This window comes from Phyllostomus hastatus, unplaced genomic scaffold, assembly GCF_019186645.2.
Source record: "Phyllostomus hastatus isolate PE091 unplaced genomic scaffold, TTU_PhHast_1.1 phas_scaffold_1066, whole genome shotgun sequence".
NCBI classification, from domain to species: Eukaryota; Metazoa; Chordata; class Mammalia; order Chiroptera; family Phyllostomidae; genus Phyllostomus; species Phyllostomus hastatus.
Window position 1 is genome coordinate 6,123,167 of NW_025334004.1, and position 16,710 is coordinate 6,139,876.

The 16,710-nt window shown below is 42.1% G+C and overlaps 1 protein-coding gene across 1 annotated transcript; it reads right to left on the reverse strand.

The window, feature by feature from the left end:
- Nucleotides 1-239: 239 nt before the first annotated feature.
- On the reverse strand, nucleotides 240-4,829 carry PPP1R3C (protein phosphatase 1 regulatory subunit 3C). Its single transcript, XM_045854444.1, has 2 exons — nucleotides 4,682-4,829; nucleotides 240-2,712 (listed from the first exon to the last, which is right to left on the reverse strand). The coding sequence occupies exons 1-2, from the start codon at nucleotides 4,693-4,695 to the stop codon at nucleotides 1,773-1,775; spliced, it is 954 nt and encodes a 317-aa protein (XP_045710400.1). The 5' UTR covers nucleotides 4,696-4,829; the 3' UTR covers nucleotides 240-1,772.
- Between the last annotated feature and the right edge of the window lie 11,881 nt (nucleotides 4,830-16,710).

Genomic DNA, 16,710 nt, shown 5'->3' on the forward strand with positions numbered 1-16,710 from the left:
AAAATAACCTTGACCCAGAAGGACAGTCCCAGCAGCTTAAATCACTGCCCCAAACCCCAACCCCAATGACCATGTATTAGGAGGTAACCCACAAGACTGGGACCATGTGAGTACCCTCAGGTGAGTTCAATTCCTGACCCAAATTAACCCCATCGAGTCATCCTTAAACAAAACAGGAGAATCTCAGTTCATGATTTCTTATTCAACTATGGCTCTGACAAAGAAAACATACTTAGATGTTATATCAAACACTTTTATTCTTAAAGTGATAAGTTCACTAAAGATAGCTATAGGAGAGTGAAATATTTAGAGTAGAAAAAATGTGAGTGCTAACCAAACTTCAAATACCGTCACAGCAGAGTTATTCCAATAGCAGTTGTTCAAGCATGGCAGACCACACGTGCTAAAACTACCTGCATTCTCTGAACACCTCACAATGGACACGCACAATGACATAAGCGAACATTCAGGGGCTACTGTCCTTGATCTTACAGAATGGATTTATGCACACCTTTATATACATATATATATATGCCATATATAAACAAATATATTATAAAACATCCAAAATAATTCATACCCATTTTTAAAAAAACACTTTGACTTCAAAGAAATTGGTAAAAAGACTTCAAATATCAAGATGAATATAGGCAAGAAATTGACTGCTACTTTTATATGCAAGGTACTGGATTCTTGAATGGAGAATCAGTGTCAGTCCTCACTTCCAACATCACATCGAAAAAGTGTGGTGGAAAACTAAGTCGCCTTCAATATGAAGGGTGTGAGTTGTATACACCAACAACACTCTCAAACAACAGTATTGCAGGAGGAATGCCAGTATACAGAGTGGACCTCCTCATGAGGCCAAACAATCGTGAGTTACCAGATGACCCTGCAGATATTTGGGTTAAGCAGCTATAGTATTCTGGTTTAATCAAGGCACTGGCAAAGAGCTATCTTTGACATGACAGGGTCTCTACAAGTTGTTAGCCATTGGTGATGGCATGGTTTTTTTGGTTAAGCAGCATTCTATACTGAGAATGCGAGCGTGATGCCTTAATCACAAACAAGCTCACTTAGACTGCAAAGCCAGATGTGCTTAAACTTTCCCCAAATCGTACTTTTTGATAAATCATGTCTGAACAGAAAGGCTTCACTTAAAATCTTAATCCTCCAGAGTTATAATTCACCTTTCCTCAACACCACCCGCCATCCCTGAAGTTTGTTTCCTTTTTCTCCACAAGAACACGCGGGATGAATCTTTTTCTTCCCTCTACAAATTACTTCCCCCAGAGAGAACTGTAGAACCAACCTAAAAACAAAATAACCTTACCCTTCTCACCAGCAGTTAAGTATCGGACCTCCCACTTCTACTTGGACTTGAGTTCCAAAGCCTTTCGGGAACACTTTTCAGACATTCCTCATACCATTAACACAGCTTTCCCTCACCATCAACTGTCCTTCTCCAACCTCTCCATGCCCAGCATAAAAGCAAGTTAATTTAGAAGGAGAGATGGCATTGAAAAAGTATTACTTTTACAAAAATGGAGTTCCAGACTGTTACTTGAACCTTCACAGCAAAACTGCACAGCGTCATCCATATATACCCCAACACTGAATTCTCAAGTGGCTATTTTTTTGAAGCCAGGTCTCACAAGCTCAAACCTAAGCCTAGTGAAGGAAAGTAGCTAAGACTTCCTAATGTTGAGCATTATAGACTTAGAATTACATGGGAATATGACAGGTCAAGACCATTTCCTAGGTTGCTTAATTCATCGATAAGAGGCCAAGTTCTCCATTCTCCCCCAGCTCTGCCATTCTGGGAAGAGCCCGCTGGCCAGCCTCGGACTGCCAAAGATTGTTGACTCCAACTCAGTCTTGGGGGGCACCCCTTGGAATGCACAGTTCTTGGATGCTGTCTGCGTCTGAACACCATCAGGTTTCCATTGCACGTGAACAATTCTATAATTCTGACCCTCATTGTTGTCCCAGAAGACCTGCCCATTAGCATGGTAAGAAATGCAAAACTCAATTTTTTCCTCAGTTGGAATGACAGAGGGTAAGTCAATGGCAAACGAGAAGGTGTCACTATCTGAGCCACCATACACATTTTTCATGTAGACACAGTCCACATTGGTGTAGTTTTTCCAAGTATCAAAAGTAATACGGATCTGAACCTTCTTCTCAAAGCTGACATTTTTTACCTTCACAGTCCCAGTCACTGTTCGCTCTTGAAGAGAGCAGTTCTCCAGACAGACAAAGTTCTTCTGAAAGTGGCTCCGAAAACTTAAGTAATCAGTTGAAGGCTGAGGGAAGTCTAAAATCAGGTTTTTCTCCTCATGGAGTTTTAAGCCAGAGGACAGGTCATTGAGGTCCAGGAGCTCAAACTGGAGGTCCCACGCTGGTTCTTCTGGGAGGTCGGAGAAGACATGGATGGCAGTGAGGGAGAGGCCCTTGGAATCTGCAAACACAACCCGTTTCTTGGCGTGGTTGTGTGAACTCTCCCAGTCATTCTGTGATTTGGCTTCCTGTTTTATATTGAGACACGGTTTCAGAGGCTTTAATTTGTTGACAAAATTTCTTCGTTGGAGGTCATCATAAGGGCCCAGGAAACTCTTCAGAGGTGGAGAATGAGCCAAGCAGAGTCTCATGGCCACATCCACCGGCATGACCGAACTTGTCAAAGGCCGTGGATCTAAAACCTGGATCATTCTGGAATAGAAGAAGGAAGAGGGTAGTTATCACCGGGATCTGGAATACGCTTCCCCAGCCCTAAATACATACATACTATTTTTTATATTGGCTAAATTATTGCCTACACAGCTGAGTATCAGGGAGGTGCTATCACATGTAATAAAAGAAAAGAGTGCTATGATCAGATCTGCATTCTACGTTTGGTTCTACCCTTAACTGGCCACAAGGCCATGGGTTAACTGCTTAAAACACTTAGGGGTCTCGGTTTCTTCATCTGAGAAATAAAAGAGTTAGATAGGATAATCTTTAATACACCCCTGAAAACCACTGGCTCTGTTCTGGACCAGTGGTTCTCAAACCTGTCTGGCCACAATGGCCTAGGGAGTTGGTTTTCTTTCTTTAGCTTTAATGCAGATTCCTGAGACTTAGAGTTACTGAGGCCGAACCTCTGGGGGTGGTGACAAGGAGTCACATATGTTCTTAAAGCTTCCAGTGATGTTAAAGCCCAGAAGGGTTCTGGAGCCGTGAGACTCTGGCTACTATGCTGATTTTGCTACTGAATTGATTACATGTTTCTGTAAAGGTGACATGCCTGAAGGAAAAAGGAGTAGAAATAAGAATTCTCATAGAACAGTTTTGAGATTTTGAAGGCTGGAAAGAGTGAAGTCAGAGAATTATCTCTGTATTTTGATTATCATGCTCTTTTTCACAACCAACTGAAATGCAACCCAGCAATGCATGCACTTAAAAACTTTACATCATCTGTTTTAGTAGAAAGACACCCATAAAGAGTATACATTTAAGTTGAAAAGGCTGACTTACAGACATTAAACTATTTTAATTATATTATTTATGATCTTATAAATATTGAAAAAGTTAATAGGAAATACCCCCAAAAGTTAATGATCTCTGGGTGCTAGGATTGTAGGTGATCTATTTTTGCCTTTGTACTTTTTTGGCATTTTCTAATGGTTGGGCAATGGATATTTATAAGTAGAAAGACAGTAAATCTATTTTAAAATGTAAACAAAACTATGCTCAGCAATATTAAATTAAGAAGTGTCCATCAAGGAGAATTTTTTCCTGGCCCATAGCCCTCAGTACAGATTGCCAAGCTAATGGATTCTTCTCCCTATCCTAGCCTTACAGATAAGAAGTGTTTTGTGGATACTGTACATGACATTTCTCAGTAACTCTCCACAGCAGCTCTAAACAAGTAGGTTTCATCACAAAACGGATAGTTAAAAAAGAAAAGAGCTCGCAGAATTCACTTTTTTAGTCCTGGGATTTTTCTGGAAGAACTACTAACTTATATCAAACAAATGAAAGGTAAAGCTATATTTGTGGGTCTAATAATAATTAACAGGAAGGATTTTTAGAGAACTAAATTTTGTCTGAGGAAGCCATTGAAAGTTTTATGGGGAGGCTTGTTTTGTCTTTTTACTTTTTGAACTTCAGACAGACAGTTTTAAAATTTAGCGATTTCCCTGGAATTTTAAATCCTGGCTAAGACTTCAAAAATCATCATTTGCTCAAACCCAAGTTCGCGTTTGCTAGGGCAGACCATGGTAAGAAGAGTGGAAAAGGCCGAATGAATGCAAACACCGTCCTGTAGTTTTCTCCCCAAGCTAAACTACCCAACCAGCAATGTCCGAGTGCTATTCCCTCAAGTTACCAGTCCTTGGGGCCTTTGTGCAGGACCAAGAGTTAACAGTGAGAATCCACGCGGGATTCAGAACTAAAGCTGACGGTCGGTCCTCAGGACTTTGGTTTAAGATGCGGGCTATTAAATCAGCTCCGCCTAAAAAGCACAGGGCAAATCTCCACACCTGTAGGCCTCCGCCTGCTAGATTCGACTCAGCAGTCCGTCAGCTTGCCCTCGCGTGGGGTCTGCATTTGCAGAGTGGACAGACAGGAAAGGAAGCCCAACCTCCCCGCAGCTGCACGCAGCCCTCTGCTCCCCGGCGGAGAGTCTGCGTGAACTTACCTGGTGCAGCTCATTAGGCAGAGAGGCGGCGACCCGACCGAGAGAGCCAGCGCTCTAGCTACTGGCGCAAGTTCGCACCGGTTCCCAGCAGTACCAGCTGGGCGGTAGCTCTGGAGGATTGCGGTGCGGCTCCGGGAGGCCCCTTATCTGCTCCTGACCACGTGACCCGATCCCTCGACCAACCAGCGCCCAGCTGGGGCGCGAGCCCTCTCCGCGAGTACGTGACCGCCGTGGTGCCGGACTTGCAGGGTGCGGGCGGGGAGCCGAGAGTGTCACCGGCTGGACTGAGCGAGCCCGGGGGCGAGGGTGCTTCCCCGTACTGCACGTAGCGGGTGCTGGCAAAGCGAGAACGCCGCAAATCTCGCCCAGGCTGGGCGCCCGCTCAGCGCAGCTGCTGGGAAGGAAATGCCTTGAGAGTCTTGACTGTGCACAGTTAAATCTGGGCACAGAAAGCTGTGACTCTTTCCCCATGTATATATTATTTGAAACGTTTATATTGATCAGTGTTAGGTGCATCTGCGCATCTTCTCCCTCACCTTAGCCAGAGCAAGAAGTTGGCTGCATATATTTTTAGTAGGGTGTGTCCACAAATGCACCTCATTAGTAGACTGAAGGCTGCCAGGAATGAACTGTTCTCTAACAAATGTTAATAAAGCCTGCTAGCCCCATAAAAATGAGGTGGCATTTAATTAAAAGGCACTTGGCATTTCGGTCTAGTCTTCAGTTTTTCTCCCTGGAACAGAAAACTAAAGCCAGGAATGAGGTGGCTTTTTTTGCTCTGATGACCATTCAACCACAGAGACAGTGGTCAACCCAAATCCCTCGACTCCGTTCTGACGTCCTTTGGCAGAGATGTGGAAGCCAAAATGTTAAAATATTACACTGTAAGTTTCATGACTCTCCAAGCCAGTTACTTTCACTGAGGTTTCATTATGTTGTTTAGTTTGGGAGTTTTTAGACCATCAGTTACAACCATAAAATTTCTAAATTGAGTATGAATTATTTTTACAAAACCTAGGTCCTCTATTAACTTGAATATCCAGGAGACAATTAAAAAGTACAAAATTCCTTGTGTCTTCTGAATAACCGTCAAACATTGGAATTGTTAAAGTGCAGTGATTAGAATGAAGGAAAAGAAATACATGCTGGGTATCACTGGAGAAGATACTTAATGCTTGGGCTGGAGTTGTGAAATGAAACACCCAACTGTAGCAAATTCACTAGCCCCTCAGCCCAACCAAAACTAACTTAAAGGATTAGTCTTTGGGTTGACACTTACCAGCTGCATGAATCTAGGCCAAGTTCCAGCCTCAATTTCCTCCTCTACAGTGGAGATAGTAAAGTTGGTCTGAGGATTACCTAAGACTATGCAGACAACAAAACTCAGCCCAGTGCCCAGCACGTGCATTCAACCCACATTCGTCCTGGTCAGTATTCCATTCTTCAACAGTTGTTTTTACTCTGCTACCGCGGAAGGCCGGAACCTGAGCTCTGATATTGATCATAGGTGGTGATAAATGCTTGTGGAGCCTATCCCAGTGCCAAACATGGTGTTTTCTGTCTTATCTATTTAATCCTCACAACAGCCCTAAATGGTGTGTACTATTACTAGTTTCACTTTAAAGATAAAGTAACCTAGTCACTTAAAGGTCAAAATCTGCCCAAAACCTCAAAGGTAGAGCTGGGATTAAAATCTGGCTGATGTCAAAGCAACAACCACTGTATCATACTGTCTTGCTTTCATTAAATGTCAACAATTAGAATGATAAAGGTGGACGGTACCTTAGGTGTCACTGGCTTTGAAGTCTTTACTTCATAGATGAGATATCTAAAACTCAGAGAAGCTGTGCCATTTGTCAGGGACTGGTCAGGTCAGAGTCAAAGCAAAAACACTGGGTCGAGTTTTTTCCTCCATCAATGGTTTTATGTTGAGCTTTAAAAAAAAATACATGTTTCCAATTAAAGGTATGGAAGAACACAAAACAATAAGAACATATTGCGTTCCCATTTGGGGGGAAAGGTATGCATACAAAGAAAATATGTACTACCAAAATACCAACAGTGCTTATTTTTTGATGCTGAGATTCAGTAATTAACAATTGCTTGTTTGTATTTTTAAATTTTTCTACACTGAACATGGCTTTCTATAATTAAGAAATCACTTTTAAAGGATCTCTAAACTCTCAGATTCATTTAACACATACAGTCTACCTATTAGGTGCCAAGAACTGTGTAGGCACCTCGTACTGTTGCTTCCACAGTCCTGAGTTTGCTCGTTTCCATTCATGCAGCTTTCTCTCCTGCCCCCTGGTGCTGACTGATGCCATAGAGCCGCTCTCTCTCTGAAGTCAACAGAGAAGATTGGCAAACAGGGCTCTCTCCTGAGATGAGTCAACACTCAGTAAACCTCTGAAATGGATGATCCAGTCCCTCACGTCTCCCCGCCCAGCTTTATTGAGATCTAACTGACACAGAACATTATTTAAGTTTAAGGTGTACACTGTGTTAATTTGATACACTTAGGTATTGTAAAATGATTATACCAGACAGTTACCTAACACCACCAGCATGTCACTTTGTTACCATATCTTTTTGTGGTGACAACATTTACATTCTACCCTGTTAGCCACTTTCATATATATAATACAGCATTATTCACATAATTGTACATTTAGATCCCCAAAAGTTTGTACTCTTTGACCAACATTTGCCCATTACTCCCACCCCCCACCACCAGTCCCTGGTAATCACTATTTTACTCTGTTTCTACAAGTCTGGCTTTTTTAGATTCCACATATAAGTAAGATCATACAGAATTTGTCTTTTTCCATCTGACATATTTCACTTAGCATAATCAGGCCCCACACTGTCTCTTTCCTGGCTTTCACCACCTTTCATTGTGGAATGAGAGGAATTGGGATGAAATCAGTGTTCTTAGGAGTTGCACCAATGAAGAAGTGGGTTGGGACTTGCAGGCAGTTGTATTACTACTTGTAGGTGTTCTCCAACTGCGGTTTGGCTTTGCTTTGTCCTACCCATCTTAATAAATTCATTAGTGAGGCCTTATTGAGTTGTGCAGTGTTCTCAGCCATGCCAGGGGTTACAAGGACCATAAGTCACAGCTCTTTGACCTTCAGGACGTTAGCATCTTTATTAGGAAAAAAAAGTTTAAATTCATGAAATACCCAAGGAACATTTTAAGGAGTTACTAAGCAAGGGGCTGATGGGTGCCTGGCTTACACAGGTGGGTCTCGTACAGCATTTGACCGACATGTTTCCAGGAATATGCCCAGGTGGGGCACACCCCAGGGCCTTCCCAAGTTGCCAACTCACTTTCTGTCCCCTTGCCTTTTTTTTTTCAGTGCCCAATCGAGAAAGTGTTTGAGAATTCAACCTTCTAGTTATTTGTATTAAAATGTCAGTACTTTAACCACCATTAGTAGCAACAGGATGAACTTCATAACAGTTTCACGCCCCACAGTGTAGAGTCAGTGAGGTTGAAAAGTGTTCGTTTTGATGAAAAGGACCAAAGTTTCTATTTTTGAGAGCAGAGAGGAGCCAGCTCATGTGTCTCAGTGAAGAGTAAGTTTTTACACTAATTTCTTCTTCCTCTGTTAGCCATGTTGGATTGGAATACAATATCAGGTGAGGGAGTGTAATTTAAATACACACACACACACACACACACACACACACTGCTTACTCCGGGTCAGGCATTGTTTTAAGCACTTCACAAATATTAACTCATGTAATATTCATAAAAATCCTGTGAGGTAGAAACCATAATGACTATCCCCATTCAACAGAGGAGGAAACTGAGGTTGTCTGCGGAAGTTTAAGTAACTCGTACGAGGTCGCACAGCTAGCCAACTGCAGGACCACGTTTCAAACTCCTCTGGAGTCCACGCTCCAAGTGCGAGCTGCTCTGGAACAGACAAGCACCACACGGGTACCTCCCAAAACCCAAAGGAAGCTCTGAGGAAACTCAGAGAAATTCAGAAAGGGGAGGGCTTTCTGTGGAATCTCTGTGGAAGCTTCAAAGAGGAGGTGAGACTTGGGAAGGCTCGGGAAATTAAAAGAATGCAAATATGGTGGAGTATCATCTTTAGGGCGTTTAGATGATAAGAATCCAGCTGCAGGACTCAACCAATGAGAGAGTGAGATCAGAATTGAAATGGTGCCAGCAGCCCACCGTTCATCTCCAAGGACATAATCTCAGAGGGCAAGAGAAGGAAGTAAAAGTGTTGCTGAGTAGACTATGCTATTAATCATTCAGTTTGCACTGAGGGAATTTTCAAGTGTAATTTTCACTGCCTGAGTTTTTTTAGTTTTCACCTCATACTCCACTTCTAAAATGTCCCTGTAAGAGAGCAGTCTGGGCACAGGCAGGAAGGCAGAATGGTTGTTGCCAACAGTAAGTGGTTAAAGAAAGTACAAAACACCTGAGACATAGGACAGGTCTCAGCTGAGGTGAGGAAGAAGGAGAGGGAAGGAGGAACGAACAAAAGATGATACACTTGGTCTCTCTAACAACCTGTTGAGATACACAGGCAAAAAGACAAGTGACCATACCAGGCTGACTGAGCAGCAAATGAGTCATGTGAGTGCTATACCCATTAGCTACCTGTGCTCCAGAACTTCAGAGAATGGCAAGGTCACCAGGGCTAGGATGGCCAAAGGGGACCAGGACATGTAGGGTAACTGCAGGGCGAACACTTTGGCCAGGGGAGAGGTTTCTACATGGGAGTGTTGGAGGGAAGAATCAAAGGAGAAATAAATTAAGTCCTGTGGACTATCCCGAACAAAATTAGAGAGCTGAATGCTACAAAATGAGTGAGCAAAGAATGAAATAAGCTAACTGTAGGGGAGAAATTGTTCTCACATGTTGGTAAGTACGTCTCCAAGTTGCCACAATTTCTCCACATTCACTGAAGGATTAGGGTGAAGAAAAATGTAAGTTAGAGGACCTGTAAAGAAAAGTTTAAACCACTGTTAAAGGGCTTTTTGAAAGGCTTTACTCTGAAAACCATGGAAGACGCGAGAGGGATATATTGTATAGTAGATGGGAAAGGAGCTCGCCCAAACGTAGGAAAAAAATCAGAATGAGAAGTAGGAATGCTCTGAAAAAGAATAATGAGAACATGCTGGCCCTATCAGATTAAAGTTTATTATTAAGGTAGTGTGGCTTTTAAAAGTCCTATTAGTGCATGAATAAAGAATCACATCAGTGAGATTAAAGAGTCCATAAATAGACCTACTTACATATAACAATTTAGCTTATGGTACAGGTGGGCATGGCTCATAAGGGGAGAGAAAGAATGAATTTGTTTAAAATTAGGTTGACCATTTTGTATTCAGTTCATGCCACAGCGGAAGAGGGACTAATAATGTGCTTTGGTGAGTCAACAATGTGCTCAGAAAAAGGCCCTTCCAGAGGGAATTCTGCAAGGGGACAGCTGGCCTGCTCAGCTTGCTCTAGGTCTGGGCCCTGTAATTTTTGTGACCTGCAGAGGTTGTTTTTATTTGTTCGTCTGTTTGTTTGTTTGTTTGTTTGTTTGAACTCGGGGCCTATGGGAAAGACAAAAAGTGTCCATTCAGTAAGGGAGAATTGATAAAATATATATTCTCAAATTCTGTTTCTTTGTCTCTAGTTCCCGCTCTCTAAGAAGGTGGAGAAGAGGCTTTGTGGGCGTGGCTGGTTCTCTGTGCTGAGAGGGACTGAAGCTCTGTGCTGTTCTCACTGCTCTTTCTGGGCCACAGTGCACACCTCTAGTTTCAGTTCTGTATTTTGCTAAATCTTTGCATTCTGAATTGCTGTGACTTTGCATCCTGATTTTTTTGCTTGCAAATTCAAAGGTTCTAAGATGCAGTGGATCTCTGTCTAACCACCCTTTACTCACCAGGTTCATTTTGTCTAGAGACAGGTTTTTGTTTTGTTTTTGTTTTTCCTTTGTAATCTGGTCTCCGGACTCAGCTATGGCTGTGGAAGGAGTTTTAAAGCACCTTTGGCAAGGAATCCAAACTGAAAACAGACCCCCCACTTATAAGGTACCACATTTCTTTTCTTATGTGACAAAATTAAGCTTCTCCTTTACCAGTCCACTCCCCCCACCACCACCATATACACACAAACATGTCACATCACTCACCCCCAGCTCTGGGCAAAGCTGTTAATAACCACTTGCTCCAACAGATGTTCAAAACCCTTTATTCCCTTCCTTTAAGCTACAACGCAGTATTATCTCCCTTAACCGTGGAGACAGAAGTCAGACCCAGCCAAAGCCAGGGATTTTTTTTTCTGTTGAGCTGCTACATGCCTAAGTAGCAGTGAAAAGTTCCATTGGGGGTAAGTTGGGGAGGGCGAGAAACTCCCCAGATCCTTCCCAAATCAAGTCAACTATTTTCACTAGAGCTTTAATATTTTGTCTGAAGTGTGGCAAATCCTCTAGAATGTCAGCCACAACTTTAAAAATACGTTGCAAAGCCAACTTTCTCCAAGCCCTGTTTAATTTTTCTTAGTGAGACATTCAATTTTTTAAAATGAATAATTATTGAACTTTTAAGTTATTTACTAAAATTGGCATTTGAGATCACCAATAGAAAGATATGTTTTAGTTTCCCATACTTCTCCTATAAAAAAAAAAACGCCTCTATAGTGGAAAATGATGATGGACTTACTGTCCTGTAAATGTTCCTGAGCCTTTGTTGCTACACTGAGTTTTGGAGCTCAGACTAAAAGAGAAATTGTTTGTATTTTTTCTGAATAAAGAACAGAAGAAAGAAAATTAACGTTATTAAGAACAAACCATGTCTCTAGCACTATTAGGTTCTTTCAGTTACTTATGACATAATCACTGGCTACAATATTGGTACAATATAATGTTTCTTTTAAGTTGTATGCTATTAAATTAAAAGGTAAAGCAGGTGACTATTACTTAAAACAGGGCACAAAGTGATTTCTCTTATCTGGCCTCTACTCTGCCCCACCCTCAAATCCAAAATGTTAGGATGCTATTTATGGAATCAATCTTCTCCATGGTCAATATTGGAAGAGGTTCATATTTTGCAAACTACAAACAGAAATGCAAGATTTGATTGGTAAAGATCACGGGGACAGTATTTGAACACTAGCATTTTGCATGTGAGTAGTTCTTTCAACTTTTCAAATCCCTCACATCTTTTATTTAATCCTTTTTAAACCCCTGTGAAGCCACTCTTGCTGTTCCATCTTACAGATGAAATTCATTTGGGGGATGACTAAAGTAGGGTTCAAACTATTAAGTGATGGAGTCGTGCTCAATGCCAATGCCTAACCTCCTGTGCAAAACACTGAGTCTGAGTCATTAGCTGGTACATTCATAGGTATGAAACCAGGATCTCAGCAGGAGGTCTCTGTTGGACACTTTGCTCTTCCTCACTCCCATAGTTAATCAATCACCAAGTCCCGCCTGCATTTGCCTTCTCAGTATGTCTCAAAATCCCTGTCTTCTTCTCCACTTTGTTGCCACTCACCACCTCTCACTTGGTCTGTTATAACTTTCTTTCCCACCCTATACTATGTTAATCAAATGCGTCTTTCTCACAACGAACAAGGAGTCTAAAATGTAGATCTGATCACAAAATCCTACAACGGCTGCACATAATTTAAATCCACAAAAAATAAACAAACTGCTGGCATTCACAGCCCTCCAGGATCCCTGTCTTCCTCACCAACTTTATGCCCAGTTGTCATTCCTTTCTGTGCTCATACACTGTCCCTCTGCCTGGAGAGCCCTCCCTCCGCTCACCTTTGCTTGACTAATTATTCCACCTTTTGAAGTTCAGCTCAGATGCCATCTCCCCAAGATGCCTTCTATGACTTCCCTGCAGCCTGCCTCAGGGACCTTCCATAATACCCTGTGATGATCATTTCACTTACCATCTTTTTTTAAAATTGAGTGTACTGGGATGGCTTTGGTTAATGAGATTATATAGGTTGCGAGTGTTCATTTCTGTGATGCATGATCTGTGTATTGCATTGTATGTCCACCACCCAATGTCAAATCATCTTCTGTCACCACATATTTACCCCCTTTACCCTTAACAACTCCCCACCCCACTTTGCTCTGGTAACCACCACGCTGTTGTCTGTGTCTGTAGAAAAGATGAAACACTGCCATTTGCAACAATGTGGATGGACCTCGAGAATGTCCTGCAAAGTGAAATGAGTCAGACAGAAAAAGTCAAGAACCACATGATTTCGCTCATATGTAGGACATAAAACTAAAAGCAACAAATGAACAAGCAAGAAAAACAAACTTACCATCTGCTTTTATAAGAATCTGTTTGTTTTGTTTTGTTGGCAGTATCCTATGAAAAGAGATCTCTAAGTTGTCTTCATTATTTTGACAGGGCTTTATTTTAAAAGTAATCATTATTATTTCTAGAATATTAACAATTGCCCACTGTGTGAGGATCAAAAAGAGAAAAGAGTTTCCATTCTTTTAAAAAATGTTGTGGAATAACTAAATTTCTCAATTTCTATTTTATTTATCAAAGATGATAAATGCTGCCTACCACAGGTAAGTCTATGGAAGAATGATCTCATGGGAGTTCTAATGCTTTATTTAAGAAAAAATACCAGATATCACAATTTTTTTTTAAAAGGAGGAATATTTGTTTAAGGGAAGAACATTATGAGAGCTTTTTAAAAAACATTTTGAACCCTTTTGTAAAATATCTGTGAAAAGGCTAACAGTTTTTTTTCTTTTTGCTTATAATTAATCATATTCTTTTTAAATTTTTTATGGAAATGTAATTGACATATACATTGTATAAGTGTAAGGTCTACAATGTGTTGAATTGGTGCATTTGTACATTGCAATATGATTACCACCACAGCACCAGCTAACACCTTTCTCATGTCAGGTAATTATCATTTCTTTTTTGTGATGAGAACAATTAAGATCTAGTCACTTAGTAACATAAAAATCTGTTTTGCGTTTGTTTCATCTGCTAGACTTTAAGCTTCTTGAGGGCAAAGGCCATAGTTTATGCATCCATGGACCGCTGGCACTTAGCACAATACCAAGCAAAAACCACACATGCCTCTTGGGCAAATGAGATACATCAATTAAGAAAAGTGCTTCCTGGCTTCAGAATCCAGCACAAATGAAGAAAATGAGAAGACGACATTGAAGCAATGAGAATTTGGTGAATCAGCAGGTGGCAAGGACATGAATTACCAAAAGATGCTTTCAGAAACAGTCTGGACAGGAGTGTTGACAAAAATCCTAAATGGAGATAATGTGAGAAAGTTGGCAATGAGAGGAAAACATTATTTCAAAAGTCCCACCAAGCACTGCCAACAAAACCACCCGGCGCCTCAGACTTGGGAGCCCCAGCAAGAGTACACGCTGTCCCGGGATGCGGCGGCCTGCTTTCAGGTCACACGGCAAGCACCAGCGCCAGCACGGTGTGGACTTGAGGTTTGTAAAGCAGGGACCCTTCCGGAATATTTTGAATATCTATAAAACCACTTGTCATCCTTTGATTCTCCCTTGCTCCTTCTGGCTGCTGTCCAACTTGCCCTTTAATTCTGTGGACTTTCAAACATTTCCTTCCTCCTCTGCCTTCCAACGTCTCCTTGCCACGGTCCCTCACTATGTTGTTTATATAAAATCACATTCGACTTTCAAATGTCCTGGAAAACTCTGCTGACCATCGTACACCTCTAATTGTGGAGAGCACGCAGATCATGCAACTCCATGTTCCCTCTCTGTTTCTGCTGTTTCTTCCGCCTGGAAGACCCTCATCTGCCAAACCTCACTGATCCTCAAATGTCTAATGATCCCCAACCCTTAAGACAGAAACAGAATGATCTGTTCTCTGCTCTGTGCTCCATTGACAAACTTATTTAGAACTCTAGAATAGCTCTGGTAGCACCATTTTATATTTGTTTATATTACTGTTTCCCCTATTAGAATCTGAACTCCTGAGGACAGACACCAAGTGTTATTCATCTCTGTACCCCTTGATCTCAGTGATGCCTAGAACATCGTAGGCACTCAAAAGATATTTGTCAAAATATCCTGTAGTCTTTTTGACTCATTAGAATGCCAAGTTCACACCTAGCTAACAAGACCTATTCTAATCAAAGTTGGGTGTCACACAAGGAGAAATTTGAAGGCTGGACAATGTGGGTACTAAATATTCAATTATTTGACAGATACGTATTGGGCTTCTACTATACAGCCCACTGCGCTCAGGGGTTGGAGATGGTGGGGGGAAAAAACAGACCACTTGAGTCCCCTGTTCTCGGTCTTAAGAGAGACTTCTGTTAAGTAAATACTTGTGTAATTAATTGTTATGCAACTTGAATAAGCTACCAAGAGATAACTGGATGGTGCCATGAGAACAGGTGACAAAAGGACGAGGCTTAAACTGCAATAAGTCAAAAAGGCTTCTTCCCTGAATAAGTGATGTTCAGACTGAGAGTGGAGTGAAGAGCAGGCATTAGCTGGGTGAAGAGGTGAGCATGGAGAAACAGAGGGAAACTGTGTATTCAAAGAAAAGGTGCCTTTAAAGAAAAACTGTACAGGGGCCCTCCAGATGTACTCACTGCACTCTCACCTGGGGAAGCTCACCTGTACAGACTGCATCAACGGGCTTCATGTCCTCTGGCTTCTGGTTGGGTTTGGCTATGGAGAGGCTCTGGTGGGAGAGCAGAGAGAGGGAGAAGAATAAAATCAAAGGGATTTACTCCCTCAACTCCATCCTGACAAGTGGCTGTCACTGGTTTCAACCCTCTTCCTGACTTCCATCAGGGAACCCCCTCCAGGGAGCTCTTCCGTCAGCTCTGTAATGACTGTCTCCACTTGCCCTTCAGACCTAGAGGTGGTAACCTCTAGGAGTCATCGCCCCCGGAGGGCAGCACTATCCCTTGTTAGTTTCTTCAAATCCTGCCCACACTGTTATAAACAGTCTCCTTACTAAACACCCACCAAATTACCCATTTTAATTTATGCTCTTTTCCTACCGCAGTGCTGACTGCTAGAAAGGGCAAACAAAAGGCTAGCTCACGCCCAGGGTTTCTAAACATGATAAAGGCTTTAGATGTTGCCCAAAGTGCCACAGAAGCCACTGAGGGTGTGTAAGCTGATGAGGCAGGTGATCATATTTGCATTTTAGAAAATCACTCTAATAGCTGCTGTGTAGAGGACAGGTGGGAAGAGGTGCAAGAGGAGAAGCAAGGAAGTCAGTGAGGAAACAACATTCATCAAGAAGATGGCAAATGATGGGCCACAGTGGACTGATTGAGACCGGATGCCGAGATTATGACAGAGAACTAGGAGTAACAAGGGAGCAGTAAAAATCCAGCAAGATCTTTAAAATACTGCACAGGACTGTGTGGCCTCATTGACCAGAGACTGGACCCCAGACTCCTCATTCTGGCTTCCAAGACCACCCAGCTCTGGTCGTGAGCTCCCTTCTTCCCCTCACACACCTTAAATGACTCCTCTGAAGTGACCTGTTTACCAATCACAGTGCACCGTGCACCTTGCACCTCGTGTACTCTGTCTAGAATGTCCTTGCTCTCGCTCAAAGCCTACCCATGCTCCAAGGCCCTGATCAAAAACTACCAAGTAATCCCATCTAACAATTTCTGGGAATTTAACTCTTTTCCAGGTACTATGTTGCCAGCATTAGCTCCTGTAATCCACCTCCCTATGAAGAGGGGATGTCATGCAGCCCATGTTACAGATGAGGAATCTTAGTGAGGCTCAAAGAAATCATGTTCACAGTCACATCACGTTGGACTTGAACCTAGGCCTGATGACTAAAACCCCTGTGTTTGATCCCAATCTGTAATTTACCCTTTGGTTTTCCATCTTGGGTCCCTTGTTGTATGTGATTGATAAGAAGCAATTTAACCTTTTTTTTTTTCACATTTCAGTTTTGTGACTTGCCTCAGGAAATGTTAAGGGGGCACCCATCTCTCAGACCATTCGGGATTCACTTGTAGATGGTCTCATGCCACAATCCATGGG